The sequence below is a fragment of the Wolffia australiana genome, chromosome 16 (genome assembly GCF_029677425.1).
Source record: "Wolffia australiana isolate 7733 chromosome 16, ASM2967742v1".
Lineage (NCBI taxonomy): Eukaryota > Viridiplantae > Streptophyta > Magnoliopsida > Alismatales > Araceae > Wolffia > Wolffia australiana.
Genome location: NC_135850.1, coordinates 3,219,215 through 3,243,862, shown reverse-complemented (window position 1 = coordinate 3,243,862; position 24,648 = coordinate 3,219,215). Strand labels below are relative to the sequence as shown.

Below are 24,648 nucleotides of genomic sequence, written 5' to 3'. Positions count from 1 at the left end.
ACTAATATTTTTCAATATATTTAATTATACATGATAAAATAATAAAAATCATGTGTGCATGCCTTTAATCCTTTGGTATAAATAAGAGAAATGATTATACTGTTGATACTTTTTGAATTTTATATTTTAAAAACTTCCAGTTTTATAAAATAAACTTTGTTGTTTGTGATTTTAAGCAGGAAAAAAATAAAAATCATCCCTATTTCCAAACAGGAAAACTGAAGTTATTAAACAAGCAAATCACGAAAGAATATCCCTTCCTAGATGGCTTGAATTTTTAATATTTTACGTTTTGATAGTATTATCCAAAAAGAATCTACATAATCACAAATAGTACTCACATAATGGATACACAAAAAAAGCACCCACCCGAGAAAATTAGCAAATCACAGTCTTATTTGGCAAAAGTTTCTACAGATAAATTACTAAAACAATTTGACTTTAACACCTAATTTTGACATTTAGTATTGGATTTCCTTCCATCATATATTAAGATTATAAAATATTTGGACTGAGGTCTGTAAACACATTCTGAAATCGTATTACGCGTCAAAACAAAGCTCAAAGAAAACAGTTGTTTTCATTATCCAACAATAAGCAAAGGAAATCATTCTTAATTTTCTTACACATACTGCCCTACTTCGACGAAAGCGATTCAACTTAAAAAATGAAAAAAATTGTCGTCGGCAGATCAGTTTCTCCCAGGCATCTCCGGCACAAGCATATCAGAAGCCTGTTTAATCCCATATTGGAAATCGCAAGATTAGCATTTTCGTCGAGCTATAAAATCAGACTCGTATTCCAATCTCAAGCATGCAGTCGCGTGGTGAGCACAGAGCGAACTATTCTTTCGCCTTTTACTAAAGAATACCGTGTGCGCGCCACATCAAGCGGCATACACCAATTTTTATAGGGAGTCCACTCGCAAGAGAAGGAATTCCCAACAAACATATCAAAAAGCTTGGGCAGTAATTATACTACTATTGTTTACCATGTCGAAATATCGTTTGTACGTTTCCCTTTCGCAGTGTTCCGGAGGAAGAAGCTTCTCGACCTCATCAGCGTTCATCTGCCGGGAGCTCGAAGGCCGCTTGCCGTTCGAACCCTCGCGCGGCGCCGGCGAGGGTGGGTTGGAGAAGAAGCGCGAGAGGCGGCTCGAGGAGAGCGACAGAGAGGAGGAAGGGCAGCCCCATCGATGGCCGGAATGGACGGACTTGGTGGAGGCGCTCTCGCGGAACGGCTATCTGTACCGATCCGACCATCCCGCCTCTTCCAAGCGCTCCAATCGCGTCCGGACGGCGTCCCTCGACTACGCCAGAGACCGTGCGGAGCTCATCAGGTCTGCACATTTCCGCCTAAAACCTTGTATTTCTCCGAATCTCCGCTTGCTTTGATCCGCGAAATGATTCCTGTTTTCCCGACCTCCGATCGACGACGTTGTGCTTTTCGTGTTTTTTTTCCCCTGTTCTTGAGTTTTCGTTCTGTGCGGTGGTTTAAGGTTCAGTGTTCATGGTATGGTGTGACGATGACGAGTGCCGTTGACGATTACTGCTTCTACTTCAACGTCGCCTGGTCGTCAGTTTGAAAACGTTCTGTCTTCGTTGACGTGACGTTGGTGTTTCCTAGGGATTGGCACGCGCGTCCCTCACGTCACGCGTCACGGAAACATGACGTGACGGTGAGAGTGACGGTTTTTGGGTCCGTGACAGTGAAGGTGACGGATGACAAAGTGGTCGTGACAGGGACGGGAAAAAATACACTTGGTAGGATTCTATTATATGTCGTGAAAATTTGAAAGAACAGACAACAAGTGTGTTAACTAGCCAGTTATCCCCATGTATCATAGGTGGGAAAGTATAAAAATCAGCTATTTATGTATAAATGGTGTATGTAAGTTAAAGTATCAGTACAAAAGTTAAAATATATATCCCATGACACGTGACGTGACAGAACAACCGTCATGGATAGAGCTGGAAGACGGATGACGATTTTATCATCCGTCAATTAAATTTTGTCATTCGTTTTCGTCCATAGCAATAGACATGACTAAACGATTGTAGTTCCATCATTCGTCATTAGTCATCCGTCATTTGTGAGGAATGACGAAAATTACGGACGAATCCTGGAAATGACAAATGACTATATCAGATGACGAAAATTTTGATGTACTCATTAGAAGACATAAAAATGTGATGAATGACAAGGAGAGAAAGACGACGGTGCCAATGGCGAGCATGAAGGCGGTGGCCATGAGCAGCGAGTAGCCGAGGTAGAGGGTGGAATTTTTGCAATGTGTAGGAGATTTGTTGGGTAAATCCTGATCCGTTGCGCAGTGTCGTAGAACGCTTTTGCATGTCGTTGATTTGGAGCTTGCGATTGTCGGTTTCAGTCTTGTTCTCTAAACGTAAGGAGAAAAGTTTTTGAATTAATGCTTCACTTTCTGAAATTGTTTATGCTTTAAATCAAGTTTTCTTCTGATCTTGTGGCATCAAAACCCAGAATTAGCATTTGGTGTGCTTAAACGAACTTGTGCTTAAACTAATTTTTCTACTTCAACTACATCTGTAACTTTGAGTCAATTAATATTTCTTAAACGAACTTGTGTTCTTGCCCATTCTTCAGATTGCACCACTCTCTCTTTCATCAACAGTTTCTTTTTGTAAACCCGATTGGAATTTCAGTCATCTTCTTTAGTTTCAGTCTTGTTCTTTAAACGTAAAGAGAAAGATTTTTGAATTATTGCCTCACTTTCTGAAGTGTTTATGCTGTGTTTATGCTCGAACGAAAGAGCGACATGACTCAGTGATGGCAGATGATACCTGGGAAGAAGATGCACCTCTCTTGCCAGCACCACAACGGATGTGGCGTTCAACACGGCAAGATCCGCAGACCGAGAGTTAGAGAGAGGGAGAGATGCGACAGAGAGTTAGAGAGAGAGCGGAGAGACAGAGTGAGTCGAGAGACAGAGAGCCGACAGACAGAGAGAGGGAGAGATGCGGCGACCGCGGAGAGGGGGAGCCCTACTTCGAGGGGGAGAGAAGGGACAGACGGAGAGAGGGAGAGGGGTGAGAGGGAGACGGAGAGAGAGAGGGAGTGTGTGTCCGGTTGAAGAGGGGCCAGGCGACATTGGTGAAGGGGAAGAGAGAACTAAGAGTGGCGACAGATGCAGAGGGGGGGGAAGAGTGCCGACGAAGGGTACTTGAGAGGGGTGGGTTCAAGGATGTTCGCTTTCCATCACAGGGACATCTGTTCCATTCCGTTTACTTCAATTGGCGAATGACGGAATGGTAACAAATGATGAAAATGATGAAAATTTTCACTCTAGATGGATATCCGAACGGAATTCTGTTCCGATATGTTCCGCCTGTTCAACTTCATCATTTGTTTCCGTCCTCCAGTTCTAGTCACAGATGATGGCCGTGACTGACTTTTTGAAAAGTTAAAACGCACAGAAAATACATATAAAAATCATTACTTTTAATCTTTCTGACGGCTGAGATTTTGCCACGTGACGTGGCCATTTAGATTTCCTGGCATTTTGCACAAAAGTCCCTTTTTTTGCGCAAACCCACGCCACCTATAAATAATTGGAGATATACCCCGGTGATGGGGACATGACGGGACGTCCTATGGAGGCACGGTGACGGGAATGTGACAGTTTTTTTGCATATGCTGGGAATCGTCCTCTTCATCGTCTTCTGTTTCGTTAAGTTTGGAGCATCACGTTCTAGACATGGCAATCCCTAGTGTTTCCTGCTAAAGTTGATGAATTGTCATCGTCTCTATCATTGGTCCTCACTATGACGATGACAAGGACGATTTTACTCGTCATCGCCTCTTCACTAACCTGGGTCAGACTAATTGTGTGGTGATCAAATTGTTGCCATCATTCTGTTTGTCGGAGTAAGACGACAATGATAATGAAATTGTCGTCATCACTCAAGCTTTAGACAATGAAGACCAATCATGGGGACTAGTCATTAGTGGAAGGCAAGCTCCAAAAGTGTGGAGAGAGAAGGGTTGCAACATTTTATATCCAAGGTTTTTCCCTAAAATGTCATTTCAATTTCTGATTACCCTGTTTTGAGCTCCATTTACACATTCACCAGATCTAATCCTCAATCAGTCACAAATTTTTATCTGCATTTTGTACTCATTATATTACTATATTCTCCACATGACATAGTAACTATCTCCCCTTGTCATATAAAGATCGCAATATACTTTCCTATTATATTGACCTCCTCCCTCACTTTTGCATATCTCATTTTATCGTATCATTTATTACTACCGCATAATTATCTTCTACTACCATTTTATGATCCACTTAACATTTCTCACTTTTTTGTTATTTTCATATTATCTACATTTACAGAGAACTTAGTTATATAAGCCAATAAATATATTTTTTAGATTTATTCAAAGGTTTTTTTATGTATTTAAGTCACTTTCATTTTTCTGTTTTTAGGTGTTGCATTTGCTTTCACCGTTATTGGCCAACATTTGGGCCTCACATCATAGTTTTTTGCCAGACCATGGGAAAAGGTAAAATTAAGGCATATCATTGATGCCATAATGAGCCAATGATTAGACTTATCATGTTATTTTAACTTCATTGAGACGTCATGGTGTGAGGCTAAAATCAAGTGTTTAAAATTTCTATCAAAGCAAGCTAACACATGGCCATAGGGCAGAATAAAAAATCACAGACTTAAGCTCAATAAATGAGCGCACATGCTACTAGGAAAGAACTTCTCTTTTGGACACATGGTGTGATTTGAAATGTTGAAAGTTGAGGATGCCTCTATGACACTTAAATCTGTAGCCAATCATCCAAGTGAGTTGGATTTAAGGCATGTTTACCAAATGATGATTCAAATACTGAAGAAGTATAATGATAATATGCAAGGCAACTGACGTAGGATGACTACGGGGTGTACGACTATGGGATAGATGACGAAGGACGGGACGACGAGATAGATGGGCTGACTACGAGAAGGTGGACGGCTAAGGATGGAGCGGATATTTGAGGGATAAAACAGCCGCAGAAATCACACGGCCGGATTCAGACTTTAAAACCGATGAAAATCTGGTGGTGCAGCTCCGACCCTTATCGAGGGCGGAAGTACTGTCTTCCCCCACCGCGACGATGCCAAGCACCGAAATCAATATGACGAATTTGCGTCGCGAAGAAACACTCGAGAAGAAGAGAGAAGAGGTAGAAAATCCAAACCAAATCTAAGTCTGACGGCGGTGGAAACTTCTCGAGAAAATACTGAACGGAGAACACTTCAACACCAGAGAGTTCAAGCGTACCTCTGCACCGTAGTGCGTGAAGAGGATGCGGGAAATTCTGATTGTGACGCGGCTGGACGAATTCGAGCATTGTGAGGCCCACTGGACGATGGGATCTGGACGTTCCAGGCGTTGAATAGCCCTGGTTGAGACTCGGCCTGGTTGCTCAAAGGCCGGAGTGCTTGGGCGTGGGCGTTGTTTGTGGGATGACTGACGTGCGCTACGACAGGGTGTCGCAGATCCAACTGCGTGGTCAGTTAGCGGGGGGTCAAGGGGGGAGTCGCCCCCTTGCGGGGTTCGGGGCAGCGTCCGGCTCGCAGTATGCTCCAGTATGAAGCCGAGGCGTCGGCGTGGATGACAGGCGAGCACCGGCGTCGGGCGGCGGCGGCGCCCTGGCGGCCTTAGATGGGCGGCCTTGGCTGGGGCGGCCTGGGCGGCCCTGGCGGGGCTGCCTAGGCGGCCTTGGGCGGTTTTGGCTGGGGCGGCCTAGGCGGTCCTGGCGGGCTGCCTGGGCGGCCTTGACTAGGGCGGCTTGGGCGGCCCTGGCGGGGCTGCCTGGGTGGCCTTGGGCGGCCTTGACTAGGGCGGCCTTGACTAGGGCGGCCTGGGCGGTCCTGGCGGGGCTGCCTGGGCGGCCTTGGCTAGGGCGGCCTGGGCGGCCCTGGCGGGGCTGCCTGGGCGGCCTTGGGCGGCCTTGGCTGAGGCGGCCCGGGCGGCCCTAGCGGGGCTGCCTGGGCAGCTTTGGGCGACCTTGGATGGGGCGGCCAAGGCGGCCCTGGCGGGGCTGCCTAGGCGGCCTTGGGCGAGAGAGAGGGTGAGAGGGAGAGAGAGAAAGAGAGAGAGAGGATGGCGAGAGAGAAAGGAGAGAGGATGGAAGGCCGACGTCGCGAGGTGGCGGCGACGGCGGCGACGGCTAGGGTTAAGAGGGATAGGGGAGGCTGGGCAGTCCTCCAAGAAGAGTTAAACAAAACTCCATTCTTGAAATTATGACCGCCTAAGTGTTTCTTGAAAACAATGGCCTATATATAGGCCTTGGAGGAAAGAGAAATGACGAGAAATTAGAGACGAGAAATCAAAGACGTGCGTCGTGTCACGCCAAAGGACAGTTGTGGATCTGCCTCTGGTGTCGTGTCATGACACGCGTAGGGACGTGCGCGGGTGGAGACGTGCTTGTCGACGGTTGCGGCGTGTTGAATTTGGTGTTGACTTTGGTTGACCATGGTGGGTTGACTTTAGTTGACTTCGTCGTTGGGTCCATAGTAGGCGTGTTGACTCCGGTTGATCGTGGCGACGCATTTGACGGTGATGTATTGGCGTCCTCGCCATCAGCAACTTTGCTCATGTGCAGGTTGTTACCTCTATTACATATGTGAAGTTTTGTGGAGTGTATCCAAAAGTTAAACAAGTCATATGTGAAGAGCTAGACAAATACATTGCAAATGACAATGAAGCGGGCTACTGATAAAAATCACAATAAGTAGTCATAAATGATAACATGGAGAAAAATGTGGCATTCTGTACAGTATCTACGATATAAGAGTTACCTACTCATCTCTTTTCTTAGCACCATGGTAGCTGATGATCCTGGATGAAGTAGCAGAACATTTTGACAAGGATTATGTCATTCTTAACACCATATCTTGGTGGAAGAACAAGGCCAAGTTTTTTATTCCCTAAACTGTTCTTTTTGACAAAAGAGTATCTTTGTATGTGTGATAACATGTAAATTATTAGGTTATTTCTAGGAAATTTACACGTCTATGCATTAAAATAATTATAAATGTGCGTTATAAACCTTTAAATGATTAAATCTATTTTCAGAGTGATATTCTGATTTTTTATGGATTTAATCATATTTTTAAGGATTTGTTTCGACCTCATATTCTTAAAAAACATAATTTTATGATTTAGAATTTTTATGACAAATTTGTTAACCTTATATTATTGGGGATATGAATTTTCTAAGTTAATATATATATATATATATATTATATTTATGATTTATTAATAAAAATGTCCCTTAAAAATGCGCCCTGCCACATGTCACCATTCAATTAGATCAAATGGTGGCCAATCAAAAGCATCCACAATGATTAATTGTGCTAATCATTGTGAAAAGGAGCAATTATGGCATTGTGGATTGCGATGCCATAATGCACCAATCATCATCTGACATTTTTATATTTTATTTGCAGGAGGTGATGTGGACCAAGGATAAAAGAGACTTAAATCAAATAAATGTGATTCGTAAATAGAGAGAAAATTAAATAAAATTTTTTGGCAATACATGTGGCGCAGATGCGTACTGCTACAATTGATTAAAAAGAGATATAAATGCCGATGTGGCATGCAGAAACACATGCCATGTCAAGCAATTGTTGGGGAATATCTCGCCCTCTTCTAATGTGAATAACACATGTCAGCATGTCATTCACTAGAAAAGGAAAAAAAATAATTTTGTGATGTGGTGCGCGGCAATGCATGGCCATGTCGCAAGACTTAAATAAATATATTTAATAATTCATTTTTTTTTTCTTTATTACATGTACGGGTGGCACTCTTGGAGCGTACGACCACAAAAGACGAGGGGATCGTGCCAATCATTAAATGGTTGACAATTGGACATGTCACCTGTTAATGGAAAATGAGAAAGTATCAACGTCAATGATGAGGAGAGATAAATAAAGGACATCTATGATTGTGCCAACTTCTAAACTTGATATCTGACGATCTAGAAGTTTGATTGAGCTGAAAATTTGAGGATGCTTTGTTCTCACCCCCTCTTTCCATCCATGCCCTTTTATCTATAAATAGATGTGTGGGTCCTTGTCAAAATTATCCTTAAACCCATTCCCTACTTATGTGGGCTGATTGAAAGATAATGAGTTTTTGATATCCATAAAGTTTGTTCTTAGTGTCCTAGGTGCGTGGGAAGATGCAATAGAGAAGAGGGGGAGCTTACATGCACTTGCAAATTGACATGATGTTGATGGAACGTAATGATCTACGCTAAGTATCATCGCCTTACGTTATTCTTTCTCGATCTTGTCATTACCTTAGGTTGATTTCACTATCATGTCTCACCATCACATCGCTTTTGTACACTGTCAAGTCACGTCGTACCACCGTCACATCATTGTCTTGTTAACTTACGCATCATTTACTTTATACTACTTACTCTCTACCTCGCCCAGTCACTCCTCCCCTTATTGTCTTCATTTACTTTATTCTACTAACTACTATCATCATCTTAACTATAATACTAAGTACTATCATCTTAAGTTCTATCATCATCTTATCACTATCTTGCGTCACATTTTAACATCACTTGATGTCGTATTTCTTCTCACCACAAAAATCATTATTTTAAAAATATTGAATCATCAATCACTGTTCCCAGTGGAGATGACCCATATTTGTCACTGGCTGTGTACTAAGTGAATATATGTTTATATTTTTTATTGAATAATCTCAAAAATACAAAGGATGAATTAAAACCCTAATGTTTTAGCTCAGTTGGAAGGTGCATAATTACATTAAATAGGGCTTCCTTGAAGGTTATACAACTGCCTTGTTGATGACTATGATCTGATGGTTTTGAAAGGAGGATAACAAGGTTGTTGAAAAAGACATGAAATATATGGAAGAGGTTGAAGACTAACAAATGATCATTTTTGTCCAATGGACGGACTAGTGTTATTTATCACAATTTATATTTTTCACCCTAGTTTTGTTTTCTTTTCAACCTGCATTATAAATTTTATGACCTGAGTGTGTGGTTTCTTGGGGTAATCAATAGTATTTTTGGGAGTCATTAGTAATTAAAAATGTTTTGATGATGAGAATACTAATTACTTATGTTATGGCAATTGGAGTCATATTAACTGTTTTTTTTTCTCCTTTTGCTCCTAGAGTTGCACCTTCTAACACTTCACTTCCTATTAACATAAATCAGAACTAAAGTACACATAAGATGCCAGATGGTCTAGAAGATTTTGGCTGATTTCCAGACCTTTTGGTAATGACTAAAATGAAAAGGGCATCAGAAGGTAGAAATCTAATTTTCATGAAACTGCTTGAGTTTCAGTAAAAGCTACTTTACAAGGTTGTATTGATTGGTTGAAAGGGTTGAAAGAAAATGTCAGATTGAGTTTCCGAGGCAGCCTGACATCTTGATTCTCAGTACATTTAAGTTTAGAGTTTGAGAAATTCATTTATGAGGTATGTAATAAAATGGTGAAAGTGACTATTACACTTTAGGCAAAGTTTAATGAAATGATTTCCATTTGAACAAAATTACACAATTTTGCACTATTCCGTTACAGTTTAGACACAATTTTAACTTTATCATCTGACCTCATGCTCGTGCAGGGGCTCAGACGCGCGTGGGTATGCATGCTCCAACCCCAACGAAAGATGTCTAGTCTAATATCCGTTCAGTCATCAGTCAAAGTGAACAGAAGGGAAGCATGCAGGCCTTCCATTCCGTCACATTGTGCTGGTAAGTTATACAAATTTTACAACCGTCCTCCCATCTGTTCCGTCATACATCCAGTCCTGCTCCTCAGCTGGGAGCAGAACTGCAGCCCCTTTGACGAAAGACTGACTGTATATCCTTACCGTCCCATTCTGTCTGTCTAATTCCGGCCCATGTAACCGAACCTATTGGGCCAACCCGACCCGATTGATTGACCCGATCTGATCCCAACCTGACCAATAATTCCGACCCGACCCGATTAGATCCAACCTCACCCGCCTTATCGGACCTGATCCGATGCCAACCCGACCGATAATTCTGACCCAACCCGATTAGATCCAGCCTGACCTGATTTATTGGACCCAGTCCGATTTCCGACCCGACCCGACCCGACCAGATTTCCGACCCGACTGGATCCGATATCCGACCCGACCCGATTCAATCCAACCCGACCCGATTAGATCCAACCTTAACCAATTTATCGGACCCAATCCAACCCCAACCTGACCGATAATTCCGACCCGCCCCGATCAGACCCAACCCAACCCGATTTATTGGACCCCGTCCGATTTCCGACCCGACCCGATCCGATTTCCATCCCGACCCGATCTGATTTCCAACCCGCCCCGATTCGATCCAACCCGACCCGGTTAGATCCAACCCGACCCGGTTAGATCCAACCCGACCCGGTTAGATCCAACCTTACCCGATTTTATCAGACCCGATCCGGTTCTGACCTGACCCAATTCGATCCAACCCGACCCGATTAGATCCAACCCGACCGGATTTAGTGGACCCGGTTCGATTTCTGACCCGACCGGATCCGATTTCCGGCCTGACCTGATCCGATTTCCGACCCGACCCGATTCGATCCAATCTTACCCGATTTATTGAACCCGATCAGGTTCCAACCCGACCGATAATTCCGACCCGACCTGATTTATTGGACCCAGTCCGATTTCCGACCCGACCCGATTTGATTTCCGACCCGACCCGATTAGATCCAACCTTACCCAATTTATCGGATCCAATCCGATTCCAACCCGACCGATACTTCTGATTTATCGGACTGATTAGATCCAACCGACCCGATTAGACCCAACCCGATTGGACCCAACCCGACCCAATTTATTGGACCCGGTCCGAGTTCCGACCCGACCCGATCCGATTTCCATCCCAACCCGATCCGATTTCCAACCCGGCCCGATTCGATCCACCCCGACCCGATTAGATCCCACCTTACCCGATTTTATCGGACTCGATCCGGTTCCAACCCGACCGATAATTCCGACCCGACCCGATTGTTCTGACCCGACGGCCGAACCCTAGAAGGGATTCGAGACAGCGAGTTCGGCGCCAAAGAGAAGAGCAGAGACGACGAGCGAGAGGCGTGGAAGAACTCTGCTTTCGGGAATCGAAGGAATCTGGGGAAGAAGATCGAGAATTGGCGCGCGGTATGCGATGTCGACTATGGCGGAAGATCAATCCGAGCCGCTAATCCGTCGGGGCGGCGGAGTCAGCCGGAATCGAATCGCAGCGGTGATCGATCGCGCCGTAGGTCGCCGAGGCGCTTCAGCGATGGTCAGAGAGACGGCCGCATCGCAGATTGAAGAGAGGAGGATTCAATGGGGCTATTCAAGGCCCGTCGTCGCCCTCGATATTGTTTGGAATCTCGCCTTTGCCTTGACTGCAATGAGCACTCTCGCGAGCACCGTCGCGGAACGGCCCAACGTGCCGATTAGGATTTGGATTGCTGGATATGCGCTGCAATCTGTCATCCATGTGACTTTGGTCTTTGTGGAGTTCCGTCGGAGGAGGAGGAGGAGAAGCGTTGAAGATGGGTTATCTGATGTGACTGATTCGGAAGGAAATGATAGCGATGAGGATGATCTGGGTGTGGATCCGGGCACCCGAAATGGGGGGCGTTCGGCCAGGTTCGTGAAATTCCAATCTTTTCTTATTTGTTCTTCCGCTTCGATCAATTACATCAAAATTTGTGCTTTTGTCGCACCTCTTGAAGTTATTTGTATCTTTCAGTGGGGGGTTTGAAATTTTGTTTATGACCCTTAGTTTCTTGAGCTCTTGAAGATTATTCTGCGACGGGCAGGTTTATCCTTAAGTATTACCTATCATTAGTGAATTAAACTGAGATTTGAATATGATGTTTGGTTGGGAAAGAAATTGCAAATTTAGACTGGAATTTGATTAATGTTATGGATGTTTTTTCCTTTCAGAATGGCAAAACGATGCGAGTCACTGAACACGGTGCTGTCCTTCCTCTGGTGGACAGTTGGTTTCTACTGGGTTGTCTCTGGTGGCGAAACCCTAATCCAAAAAGCTCCCACGCTTTATTGGTACGCACTAGGGACATTTTCATGTCTTTCTTTCTTACTTGAAGGGTTTATCTTCATTTTTTGTTGATGGTTTTTTGTCTGAATGCAGCAAAAATAATTTCAAAATATCAATATTCTTTTTCCAGGTTGGTTGTTGTGTTTCTGGCAGTTGATGTGTTCTTTGCGATTCTCTGCGTGGCTTTGGCATGTGTGATTGGCGTTGCGCTGTGTTGTTGTCTACCTTTTATAATTGCCATCCTTTATGCCTTGGCCGGACAGGCGAGAATTCTTACTCTTTTTTTTCTGGAAGGAAAAAAAAACTTTTAATTAAGATTTCTTACCTCTGTATTCTTTTGTCGACAGGAAGGTGCTTCAGATGCAGATATCAATATTCTTCCCAATTACAGGTTCGTCCAATTTTGCTCTGATGAATCTAAAGAGCCCGCCGAAGCCGGAAGAATGGTTCCTGTTGATGGTGATGAAGAAACGAATGGCCAGTTGATACTGCAAGAAGATGCGGTACACTTTTCAGATTTTAATTTTAAGATACTTTATCAGATCTATTAGGGATGCGTGAATCTTGCTTTTTTTCATTGATCACTATGAAACACCCTTGAGTTTTGTTTTCCTTACAACCTTTACTCGGTTTATATTATTCAATTTTGTTATGTCCTATGTCATTTTGATATCTTTAAATTTTTTCTTTTCTTGGATAAAATTTGATATCTTGGAGTCATCGTCGTCTTTTTAATCTCTACTTGTTGGATGTTTTCCTCTTTTGTTATGTCCTATATATTTGAGATCTCTTTAGATTTTTTTACACTTTATAGTTCTTTATTTTTTCCTTGGGTAAAATTTATTATCGTTTGACTTCATGATATATTTGGACTAATTGGTCTCTTTTCAATGTTTCTGTTTTATGTTTTTCACTTTGTCATGTCCCGTGTATTTTGGATCTCTTAAACTCTTAAGTGGATGATTTTTTTACACTTGGGATGAACTCTGTATAAATTTAAATTTATTGTTTGTTTATGTTAAGTTATCTCTACTATGAATCCAGGAATGCTGTATCTGTCTAACAGCATATGAAGATGGAGCAGAGCTTCATGCCCTACCATGCAACCACCACTTTCATTCAAGCTGCATTACAAGATGGCTTCGAATCAACGCCACTTGTCCCTTGTGCAAATACAACATCCTGAAGGGAAATGAATAAGAGAAGGAAATAAACGCGAGAAGTTACATATAATAATCGTCTCCATCCATTGCCTGTTCTTCCTTTACTTGTATATAAACGAAAACATAAGTATTAATAAGATATTTTTTTCCTAAGCTATGCACAATCTATCAAACAGTTCTTTCAATCCAATGTCTTTTATCCATTGTTTTGCTTATCTCCAATGAAGGATCTGACAGTAAAGGCTGGACATCCTTAAGTAGAGTGCACATCTCTAAATGCGAGAGCAAGATTTTGACATCTTTGGCTTTGGTCATTTATGCCTATTAGTTATTTTTAATAGCAGTTGGACTGACGATCAGCAACTTAAACTTTAACTAATGTTAGATAAGTTCAGTTGACTGTCATAATTTTGTTTAAAGTATTGAAATTTCATGCCCATTTTATGTTCTGCTGAAAGAGGATACGCTCAAATCTCTGTGAGATTGGTCCATTTTACTCAAGTTAATCATACTTTATTCCTTCCTTTCCCAATTCACTATACAAGTGTGCACCTGTTGTACTGTCTTATTTTTGTTTGGGCAACGGCACTCATCAAGAGATCAAGTGGTGGAATATCGAAGCCATAGAATCTTGTCAGTGTATTCATTAGTGAGTTTCAAAAGTCCAGCTTCTGAATCAATAACTATGCAATCCTTTACGTAGTTCATTTTCTGACTCAGAATTGATGTGTTGATGAAGTTATTCCATTAATCTTTATTAAGGATGCAATAGACGATTGAGGAAATTCGTCTAGGTCCTTATGTGAATGACACATGGACCAGCAATTATCAGAGGTGAGGCAAAGCTTATTAATGAAGAATTCAATTAGAATTAAATTGATAATTGAATAACTTATTTGTAGATCAGATAGAGAGGGCAAATAAACTTATTTGGTGTATTAATGTTTATTGGTGCGTTTCTCTTCCAATATACATAAATGAGTGATCGATTCATTCCAAAAATCATAATCGTAAACAAACAAAAAATAATGTAAAAACCAAACATTGAACTTGTGACTACAAGGACAAATTTGGCCCAAGTTCACTCCAGAGTTGTCTCTGTCAATCACACAGGTTTAGGATGACTCTGTGTTTCAATACAGGTACTAAAGAACAAAAATACTCCCTTGAGCTTTGTCTTGCTTGTCCTTGAAAGGCCAAGAAACTTTTATGAATATGAAGAATTCTGAAGAAAAACTTTCTTCATTGTAAATGTTTTTAAATTAGACGTAAAAGTACTAAAATAAAATACTTCAGTATTCCTCCCCTTTTGCACAACTCATTGTGCTTTCATTTTTCTTGGTGTTTGTTTTTTCATCGTCCGTTCATTCAATTTTCCCTATGTTTATTTCTTCTTCCACAATAGTCAATCTCTTGACCAGTACCTATAAGAGTTAGGTAAGAACAAAATCAAAAAAAAAATTACAAAAATGTTTTTTTCCACTTTGAAAGCTTCTAAACAAAAATATGTTCTTTTCCACTATGCTTTTTCTCCTGTACCAAAAATATGGTTTACAAAAAAATGGAATTTAGTTTGGAATAATCTTTGAATTGATCACAAACCCATAAACGTACTATAGAGAGGTTCACAAACCTATATCTTTACATTTTAGTCACTGGTGATTTGATATGAAAGGCAATCATAGTTCACTTGAACATCCAAATCATATAAACGTTATAAATGTTTAGTCTATGATATGTTATATAATTTTTTTCTTGAATTAAATTATCAAAATCTGTATTTACAAGATTCAAAATAGCCTATGAGAATCTAGACCGTTTGACAAAGAGATAAGGATTCAGTTTGCTTTTTAATCCCAGTTTTTTTTGGACATGGATCATGGAAGACTGAGGGAAGCAGTCAAACCAAAAAATGGACATCACTGAGAGAGGAATGTAGAAAATTGAGCTTAATCCACCAATGTAATCATTTTTCTAGATAAATTATTGTTAACTTGTCTAAAATAATTTATAAATAACAAGATAACCTTGGGGTCTGTAAATATTCCATGTCATGATTGGGTCTCAATTTATTGGCTGTATACAGTTATTGAAAATCACCTTTGTACAAGCTCTGAATTTTCCCTCCATTATTCATCAATTCATTTGAAATTGGGTCCAAATGAAAGTATAGATCTCAACATTATGATAGAAAAAAATGTTAAATTGGTTTGGAGTTTAGTTTTTTCAAGGTATGCATGAATCAAAGTATGCCACTCCATGAAGAGGAGAGACATACAACCAAACAACCAGAAATACACGTAAACATATGATGATAAGTATTTATTAATATTTGGCCCATTTTCGTAATTAAAAAGACCAATTTCTTTAGTAGGGATGAAAATATGAACATCTCATTTAATTTGAAACAGATTTTAATGACTCTTGACTGATCCATGTATGAATGGGATTTGTATTTTGATCAAGGCTGGGAAGAGTCTCTAAGCCATTTGAGGCTTAATATATATGTTGAAATAAAAAATGAACTTATGAAAAATGTGTTGATTATTTGTTATATCATCATGACTGTGACAACACCCAAAGAATAATTTGTTGGCGATGACATAAGATGGGAGAAAAGTACTTTTCACGATATAATTCTCTAATGAGATAAAATACATTATTAAATTAAAACTAAAATGATGAAAATTAGCAAGTACCAAAACAAAATGACTTTTTTCAACATGTTGCCAAATATGTAGAGGTAGAATTTTCCATTTTATTGAAGCTAAGGTTAAGAAATCTTGATTTATAACAGATGTACCATACTCATATTTTTCAGATATACTTATCTGGGCTCTATATATCTATTATTTCACATTTTGGAGCAATATGGAAATGAATATGGTTAATAAATGTACAAAGGTTGATTAAACTTAAGTGTCCTCATATAGTACTGACAGACAGAAGTGAGGCTTTTTATTTCATTCTATACTTTTTAAAAAGAATTAGTATCATTGTGAAGAGTGCTCTAACCAATAATTTGACGTAATATTATGGAAAATATGGAAGTTAATTTATATGATATTAGTTTTTTTATGTGTTTATTAAATGACATAATTTTATTTATCTCTCTATAATTCAACTATTCGGACATTTACTTGTGTTTGCAGAGGAGAACAATCAAGGTTGACAAGGCATAATTGTAAGACGTGGGATTGTTTCAAGGATGGGAGATGAAGGCCAGGACAAAGGGAATTGGGAGTCTTTAGGGGAAATCATGAAATCAACATGAGGGTGTCGGGTTGGACCTCAAGCACTGATGAAATGCTCAAAAGAGACACTCCTATAATATTAGAGTTGGCATGTGCTCCAGACGAAGATAAGAAAATAATAACATCAGGTAGAATTTGGTGTATGCTTGTTAAGAGGTTATTGGAAAACCAAAGTAACTCAATGGGCATGATGTTGTGGTCCATGAACTGGGATAGAAAAATTCTGACCCAAGCAGATAATTTGATGTATCTCATACTTTTCTAGTTATCTGATTATAATATATTATAAATTATTCCAAAATAGATACTTATTTATCATTTGAAGTCCGTAGTTGAAAAATATTAAATAACACATAGTAAATCCATACTTTTTAATTAAATATATATCTTAGTTTAAATGTTATTATATTTTATTAGGGATGAAATCATATGGCCTAAAAGACAATCACACGTTGATGTTTTTATTGAATTCATTAATAAAAACAATATCTGGTATTATACCTGTGCGAGGTTTGTGATGAAGTCCGTATATATGTCAAGTGATAAGTGAATTATGATGACATTATAATGTAGTGTTGACTTATTGTTGAACATAATACTCACCATTCCTATTCCTATAATATTTGAGAAAAAAGATCAAAATATCCAGATATAGTAACACTGCCTAATCCTGCTCATATGATGAGGAGTATTGATGGCATTACCATTCAAGTGGAGACACCAAGGAGAGAGCTGTTGCTCTTCATGGGAAGAATTGAGTGAACTCATCCGTATGCATTTTTTTGTGCTTTTATACTTTATTATCAATCAGGTTGATTGATGTTTTAATTGTGCAAGTCCTTACAATAGAGACACCAATGACATTATGTGAACGGATGGTTGCATTTGACTATGACCTATGACTCCCTAACCATGAAATTAAACACTTTAAATATATCCACAGAATACAGCTTCTGTTCTACACTGTTAGGTCCACATTTTTTGTGCCATCGGATCAATAGCATGATGGTTAAGACAAAAAAGAAATTTGCTCTTCCTTTTAGAGGAGCCTGCACAAGGACTGATTCTCATTAAAAGAGACAACCATGAAATCTCTCATTCAATCCCTTTTCCTGGCATATGTCATTAGATAAGGAGCTAGCCTGTTATGATGGTTAATATTTGCAAGGTGAGATCATGGATGGAGAACTTGAATCCATCAAGTGCACGGATAGAGACCTGGTTGTAGATTTCTATCAAGAAGGGATGTTTGAAGCAAAGAGAGCAAATCATAGAAAGAGAGTATAGAAAAATAACAATGGCTAAATGCCCAGATGGGCACTAGTGCCCAATTTGAAAGCATCTACACAGCCCAAAATGGGCCCAACTCAACAACTTCTTGGCTGGCCTCTTTAGGGTAGACCCACATTTATTTCAAGAAAACCGCCCTAAAGCGAATACTGGAAATAACCCTGACAGGATCCCAAGATCCTATCTTGCACGCCGTACAAAAAATTCTACATAGGTCAATGAAGACCGAGAACCAATGCGTTGCCCCACAGTAAACAATCATCCATCACTGAGGTCAAATTGCTCCCGCCCTATCCGTTTGACCCATCTGATCTTTTTAACCTTTCACCCACAAGGGCACACAGCCAATCTTAGAACTAATACTCGAGGCATAACATGATCTTTATCACATTATTTACAAAAGAACATCTCTCAACCCATATAGGCCGCAGAAAACCTGCAACAGGTCAAGACAAAGTGGCTGATTCAACATTTACAAAGCGTAGAAGCTCTTATCGTGGTCAGAGGGTTCAACTTCAGGGTCAGAATAGCCCGAGTTGCGAGACCAAGAGAAGGATCTGCTCTTGCGGCTCCTCCTGATTGCCCTCTGAGAATCATCCTGAGATCTAAACCACTGCCTGAAAACCAAATAACCCATCAAAGCCAACGTTCCAAAGATCATCGGCCCACCAAATGCCGCCACGGTGATGGCCATCCACGGCGCCACTTGTCCCACGTCGACGAAGGCAATGCTCAGAAAGGCTCCGCAGATACACACGCAGGCCGCCCACATAAGCTTATTAACCACCTTAACGATCCTCTCCTGGGCCTTAGTCTCCCACGCCACCAGCGTTATCTGCACCACGACGACAGCGAGAGAGATGAACAAGGCCATGGCGTTGAGTAAGCAAAACGCCCGGAATCCAACTTCCTCCGCTATATTGGCCCTTCCGTTTGAATCGTACTGGCCCGGCAGGTTGAAGATAGCCGTGAAGGCGATAGAAGCTATGAGAACTGCCACAACAGTCACCGAGTTGATGGTATTTTGGACGGCTTCCCTGTGCAGCTTCTTCAGCTCCTTGGCGATATCGTAGACCTTTCTGTTCGTCTTCAGGTTCTGCTTGTGCTGAGAGTCTAAGTCCTGCTTCAGATCGCTCACTTCTTTTCGCAGTTCGTCCGAGGCCGCGTCTCCGCGTAGCACGTTGCTTGCATGCTGCGCCCCCGCCTCGATGAGGATTTCCCGCGTCTCCAGCGCGTGCTCGTACGGGCTCTCGTCCGCTAAATCCATCGCCGTCTTCCTCTCGTTGTTCAGCGCGTTCACTTCTATCGATCGATAACTTAGCAGCAGGCGTACTATCTGAGAGAAACACACTGTACATTAAAAAGAAGTAAAGAAAGTCTTGGGCTAAGCGCCTCAGAAAGCCAATCTAAGGGAAATAAAACAGAGATCTGAGTTTCTGACATCTACCATTTGCAGCTTTTTTCAGCGGGGAAAGAGGATTCGACAGGAAATGGAGACTTTTTAAACGATACCCAGTTACAAATTTACCTCTGGGCGCCATTTTCTGGTGGCTACATGCAGAGCGGTGTTGCCCTTCTTATCGCGCGCGTTCAGGATAGAGGGGTCGGCAGAGAGAAGCTCCTCAACGATATCCAAGTCTTTGCCCTTTACGGCCATGTGAAGCGCGGTTTGGCATTTCTTATCTGCAATCGAAACCACTCCGGGATCGCGTTCGATCAGAGCCTTGACGATCTGATGGCTACCAAATCTCGCCCGGTTATGAACCGAAGTCTTGCCGTTCTTTCTCACGATCCGAACGCAGCTGGGATCCACGTCTAGAATGGCCTTCACCGTCTCAAAGTGCTCCGCTGAAGCAGCCACGTAGAGAGCGCTGGTGCTCGTTGAATCACAGATCCTGCAGAGCTCCGGCCACCGGGCCAGAAGTTCTTTAACGATGCCTGAACACCAGCTGAGTTTAGTGAGTTCCGGCGTCAAATTACACTGAAAAACAAGGGGAAAAACATCGGCTTTCTGATAAAAAAAGCCCAGATAGATAATCAATCAATCAGAAGGACAAATCAGCGGAAAAACGCCGATGGGTAACTCTAATTTGGATTAGGGAACGATTCTCACTGGTATGGCCGCCCTTGGCGGCGGCATGGAGAGCGGTAGTCCCCGCCTTCGTCTTGATCGACGCTGTCTCCAAGTCGTAGAACTTCAACAGGTACCCGAATACATCATCCATGTTGTTCGCAGCGGCGATATAGAGCCCAGTCTGGCCGTCATCGTCCTGAATCGCCATGAGAGATGCCATCGCCTGGCCCTCCCCTGCCCTCTCAACCAGCCGTTGGATCGAGTCCAGATCGCCGGAACGGACGGCATCGAAGAAGGCCAGCTGGCTCGACGGCGGCAAGAGAGCCATGGCGTCGTCCCTTCTCCGTCGCTCGCTATCTTCTTCCTCTCGCCATCTCTCCGAAGCAAAACTTGGTGCGTGAAGAATTGGCTAATGGGAGGGATTGATGATGTCTTCAGTGAGATATTATCCTCACATTTTTATATGCAAGTTGGTTTATTTGCGTGGTGATGTTAGTTTCTGCAAGTAGACAATTTCTGCTGATGGGTAAATGTTTTTCCGCTTGACTTTGACTTTGGAGAGAGTAAGGCCGCGTTAAAGGCTGTCTTGAGCGAGGTGGAATCTGTGTTCTCAGCCGTCTGATCATCACAAAAGGTGGAATCAGTGTAATACTTCCAAGTAGCTATTGAGACAAAAGGTAGTGAAATTGGTGAGTTGTATTAAGAATCACTCATTGTCTATTATATGTAGGTGTGATTCGATGATCATCATGTCATCATCTATGTGTGATTGTGCGTCACTAAATGATAGTGAGATATACTAGTCTTAATGTTATTTGGTTGTATGTGGGAACTGACATCACCTGCTATTAGGTGAACTGAACATTGATATGATCATGCTTTGTCTGAGCATTAAACACTGGGTTGGCGGATTGTTATGTCTACTATACATCACAATGAGAAAGGGGGTTGTTTGATGTTTATTTCCACGTCTCAGTATAGGATTTCATCTAGAGAACTTAAGCACCTGTTTTTCCTTGGGATTTTTACTCTATATGTATAGTGTTGTACAGTCTGTTACTTTTTTGAGCCCCAGGAAACCATGCTATTTCCAAGATGAAACCGATACTCATCCATTGATCTTGTATCCATAGTAGAATCGGCCTAATCTTCATGCTGTATGAATTGAGATAAAGGGTAGCTTTTAAAAGTGAGTTAAGGCCTAGACATATACTCCCTTTTAAGGTACATAAGCAAGTGTTTGTACTTTAAGCCAACAATTTGGAGAGGAGGTGTGCATGTTTGTTTGGCTTGATGAGTGTGACCACAATGTCATAATATGTCACAGTTTAATATTGTAAGTCACTAACCATACTCTTGTACAGTTTTAGGTTGGCACGTTTTGAGTCGTATGAAGTTGGATTAATGTAGCTTCTGCGGTTTACGTTGACATTCATGGTTGTGATTGATGTTATCTACATATAGTTCATGCTGCAGAAGATAAAACACAATTGTGATATACATTTAAGATAAATAGCAAACCAAATCATGGAAGGACATTTGCACAGATCAAATATGAATTTTATTGTTTTCTCATGTGCTTTGTGTTGAGCTGTGCAAGTGTTTGGCTTCTAGAGATATACACCTGATCCTCTAGACTAAAATCTCCTCCTCTTCATCTCGATGTATCCTGTTATTGATCTACCGTCATCATCTTGCTGTTTTAATCTCACTGAGAGGGGAGGGCCCCCAAGAAGATAAGAGAGAAGAAGGATGGGTACATGAACAACTATTACACGGCTGAATTTTTGTTTAGGGATTGAGATGAATCTTTCATAAAATACCAAAACTTAAATTATATCTTCCGATGTCTAATATACCATTTGTGTGTGATTCTCTAGGTCCATGTATCATCCTAATTAATAACTCTAATGTCCCCATAACCTTTATTGGCCAACATTTTTAATCAACATTTAGACTAATTAATCAACAATTGATTTAACACAATCAATAACTTGAGTTTTCAATAGCGGAACAGTAAGCTACAGTTCGTGCTCTAGACGATACAAAAGTGTATATCAACACTCTCGTGGAACCGTTACCATCGTTAATTACTATCTACGTATAATCCCTAACCTTCTTGATGCTCCAAGGATGACTCATGATGTGGTCAGCTGTTAAACCCTACTCGGTTATCCCAGTTAGTACTAATGGTTTGATAAATCATTTAAAAACTCTAACATTCTAGTTCTTCGGCTAAGTACTTCACCAGATCATCTTTCCTCAGATGTCTACTCTCATATCAATGGCGGACGATCCCTTCTTGACCACCCAATCAGCTTTGTGTGGTTCTTTCTAGATCGGAGCTAAGATGGTTTAGAATTCCATCATTATAAACTCATAGGTCATAATCAAAACAGAAATATCCATCCCTATAATGTTTCTGGTATCTCAAGTCTAAGGAACACTTACACGACTTTGATGTGAATCAACTTGATTGATAGTTAGGTATAATAAAAACTAGAAATTTAAAAATATCAATTTAGGGAACTCTTTTCACTTAAGAGCGCAAGACATCTGTCCTTGATGTCTCTACATGAATGGCTATGGGGTTGGTCAAATCTTCATATGAGTGTGACTAGATGCTTCTATTCTACCTAAATAATTAGATGTCATTTTTGAGTATCCTTTAAATAGGTATATTTAGAACATATGTTTAAAGAGTAATGATCTTCACATTATGATCCCATGTATTCATGAAGTTCATTTTGAGCTTCACACGTGTGTTGTATGAGATGTGTAATCTATGACTAGATTTCTGGACACACACACACACACATCAGCCCTTATGGTAATGTCACATAATTAAAATGTCATCATCGTACATTATGATAAAGAATTGTGAAGATGATTTTTTTGATAACTAAGGACATACTGGATTTAGTTCCTATATATTCTAACATTAATGTATATAAAAAAATACATTTTAACCAATCCTTAGAGGCTGTTTGTGTTCACAAATTTTTAAAATTTGAAATACATTATTGCAGAATGTGGGATGGATGAATCTAGGTGATTATTACATGGATATCATGTTTTAAAGATGAAGAAAAAGGAAGACACTTGAAACGTCTAGTTGGTGGACAACTCAAATTTCATGTTGGATTTTTAAGAAATACATCTAATTTTATAATATTTATGAGAGAATCAAATGTCCCAAATTAACCAGATCCCTGTTAGTTGTTGAAACCTTTGGCTGTAAGCAGACTTTATATATTAAAAAAATTACTATCTAACATATTTTTAAGTTTGTTTATATTTTATAGATTCCTTCGTTGGATCATTCTGGAATCAGTTTCTAACACTTATGACAAATGCCACATTAAGACTTATACATCGCATTACATACATAATGGATAAGGTGATTGAGGAATGTGTTACTTTGTTCATTATCTCACTCATTCAAGAGTCTTAGCTGAATGAAAATTACATATTTGAAGTCCATGCCTCATTATGATTTCTTTATTAGAGTTCTCCTGATAAACCTTTTGAGAATGGTACCTTCAAAAAATGATTGCGAGACATTGAAAAATGGTCTATATTCCCAATAATTTATTCATTTATCAAAAAGATTCATTCAGAAGTTAGTTGTTATCTATGCCTTTACTGATGACACCATCATTACATCACCCCCTATAAGTAGGATACCATCTATAGATTAAGTCATAAAAATGATCGTGCTCTCATTAGTCTTCTTGTACACGTGTGGTTCATCTTCATTCTTAATGAACTCATAGTATTTGAAGGATTTTTCAAATATTGATTCCACATTTCATATGTTTATTTTAATGCATAAATGGATCTTTGGAACTCACATAATTTTCCAAAAAACTCCTGGGAAGTATAAGCATTAGCCTATATTGTATACAACCCTTCCTTTGTTTTTTCATTCATAATGGTGGTCTCGACATCCATTTGTCAGACCTCACAATCATTGTGCACATATATCTCAAGGACGATTATGATTGATTATGAACATCTTATCATAGTCAATACTTTCTTGGAACATTTTAATGAGAACCCTCGCAACAATCCTTGCGTTGTATATGTCAGCTTTTCCATCTGTACCACTATGTATATTAAAGATCTACTTATATTTGATAGACTCTTAATAGACATGAGGATCAACAATGAAAGTCTCAAGTTGGTGGTGATGTAACTATGAGGGGAGGGGGGTGAATTAGCTTCATGATTCATAGACACATTTTCTAAATTCCTTCTATGAATTCATGGACTTGTCAGTCACCATTCAATATCACAGTACAATTTTTTTTTAATGGTTCAGGGAGCTAAATGTCTTGTACATCCAGCTCAGATTATGTATGCCTTGGCTCCTCCAATCCTCACCATAGAATCTTGATCTTTATGCCCCTAAATAAGATTTTATGAGTACCTTAATACAAACAAAAGGGTTGACTTTGGTTGTCCTACCTTGATACATAGAATGCTCCTATGGTAAACCCTATCCCTCATCATTGTCCTCACCAAGATGCTGCGTCGCCACAAAATTTTCATACCTCCACGTGGTTTGCTTCTTAACTCTGATATTGTTCCCTAGACTCCCGATGCAAACATATCCTGTTCATTATAAGTCAAGAAATAAGAGAGAGGGAACTTCTATCTTTGAGATTCAATATACATACAACTTAAAGAAAATAGAAATAAGTATGCAAAAAATGTATTGTAGTTACTGAAAGGGATTGACTT

The 24,648-nt window shown here is 40.4% G+C and overlaps 3 protein-coding genes and 1 non-coding gene across 7 annotated transcripts; 3 read left to right on the top strand and 1 right to left on the bottom strand.

Annotated features, from left to right (window-relative positions):
• The first annotated feature begins 817 nt into the window (after window positions 1-817).
• Window positions 818-927, top strand: LOC144714058 (U5 spliceosomal RNA). The gene has a single exon (XR_013584221.1). It is a non-coding gene; the product is annotated as a U5 spliceosomal RNA (small nuclear RNA).
• LOC144714038 (uncharacterized) lies at window positions 827-3,468 on the top strand. 2 transcript variants are annotated; one of them, XM_078588777.1, is made up of 2 exons: window positions 827-1,339; window positions 2,789-3,468. In XM_078588777.1, the coding sequence occupies exons 1-2, from the start codon at window positions 993-995 to the stop codon at window positions 2,796-2,798; spliced, it is 357 nt and encodes a 118-aa protein (XP_078444903.1). In that variant the 5' UTR covers window positions 827-992; the 3' UTR covers window positions 2,799-3,468. The 2 variants fall into 2 exon arrangements, with proteins under 2 accessions (XP_078444903.1, XP_078444902.1); XM_078588776.1 differs by lacking the exon at window positions 2,789-3,468 and adding an exon at window positions 1,627-2,759.
• A 7,635-nt stretch (window positions 3,469-11,103) lies between these two features.
• LOC144713814 (E3 ubiquitin protein ligase RIE1-like) lies at window positions 11,104-13,441 on the top strand. The gene is made up of 5 exons (XM_078588507.1): window positions 11,104-11,706; window positions 12,007-12,126; window positions 12,252-12,384; window positions 12,469-12,624; window positions 13,166-13,441. The coding sequence occupies exons 1-5, from the start codon at window positions 11,234-11,236 to the stop codon at window positions 13,319-13,321; spliced, it is 1,038 nt and encodes a 345-aa protein (XP_078444633.1). The 5' UTR covers window positions 11,104-11,233; the 3' UTR covers window positions 13,322-13,441.
• A 4,750-nt stretch (window positions 13,442-18,191) lies between these two features.
• LOC144713697 (Ankyrin repeat family protein) lies at window positions 18,192-20,324 on the bottom strand. 3 transcript variants are annotated; one of them, XM_078588363.1, is made up of 3 exons: window positions 19,942-20,324; window positions 19,357-19,766; window positions 18,192-19,164 (listed from the first exon to the last, which is right to left on the bottom strand). In XM_078588363.1, exons 1-3 carry the CDS (start codon window positions 20,228-20,230, stop codon window positions 18,301-18,303), a joined length of 1,563 nt encoding a protein of 520 aa, XP_078444489.1. In that variant the 5' UTR covers window positions 20,231-20,324; the 3' UTR covers window positions 18,192-18,300. The 3 variants fall into 3 exon arrangements, with proteins under 3 accessions (XP_078444489.1, XP_078444490.1, XP_078444492.1); XM_078588364.1 differs by having other exon boundaries at window positions 19,357-19,839; window positions 19,942-20,114; XM_078588366.1 differs by having other exon boundaries at window positions 19,357-19,809; window positions 19,942-20,114.
• Between the last annotated feature and the right edge of the window lie 4,324 nt (window positions 20,325-24,648).

Bases quoted from the DNA above. Each gene is read 5' to 3' on its own strand.
- LOC144714038 (XM_078588776.1), top strand. From the start codon at position 993: ATGTCGAAATATCGTTTGTACGTTTCCCTTTCGCAGTGTTCCGGAGGA. The intron at 1,340-1,626 runs GTCTGCACATTT...GGTGTTTCCTAG, and splicing joins GACCGTGCGGAGCTCATCAG to GGATTGGCACGCGCGTCCCT.
- LOC144713814 (XM_078588507.1), top strand. From the start codon at position 11,234: ATGTCGACTATGGCGGAAGATCAATCCGAGCCGCTAATCCGTCGGGGC. The intron at 12,385-12,468 runs GCGAGAATTCTT...TTTTGTCGACAG, and splicing joins TTTATGCCTTGGCCGGACAG to GAAGGTGCTTCAGATGCAGA. The intron at 12,625-13,165 runs GTACACTTTTCA...CTATGAATCCAG, and splicing joins TGATACTGCAAGAAGATGCG to GAATGCTGTATCTGTCTAAC.
- LOC144713697 (XM_078588363.1), bottom strand. From the start codon at position 20,230: ATGGCTCTCTTGCCGCCGTCGAGCCAGCTGGCCTTCTTCGATGCCGTC. The intron at 19,767-19,941 runs GTGAGAATCGTT...GCTGGTGTTCAG, and splicing joins CGCCAAGGGCGGCCATACCA to GCATCGTTAAAGAACTTCTG. The intron at 19,165-19,356 runs GTAAATTTGTAA...TGTTTCTCTCAG, and splicing joins CCAGAAAATGGCGCCCAGAG to ATAGTACGCCTGCTGCTAAG.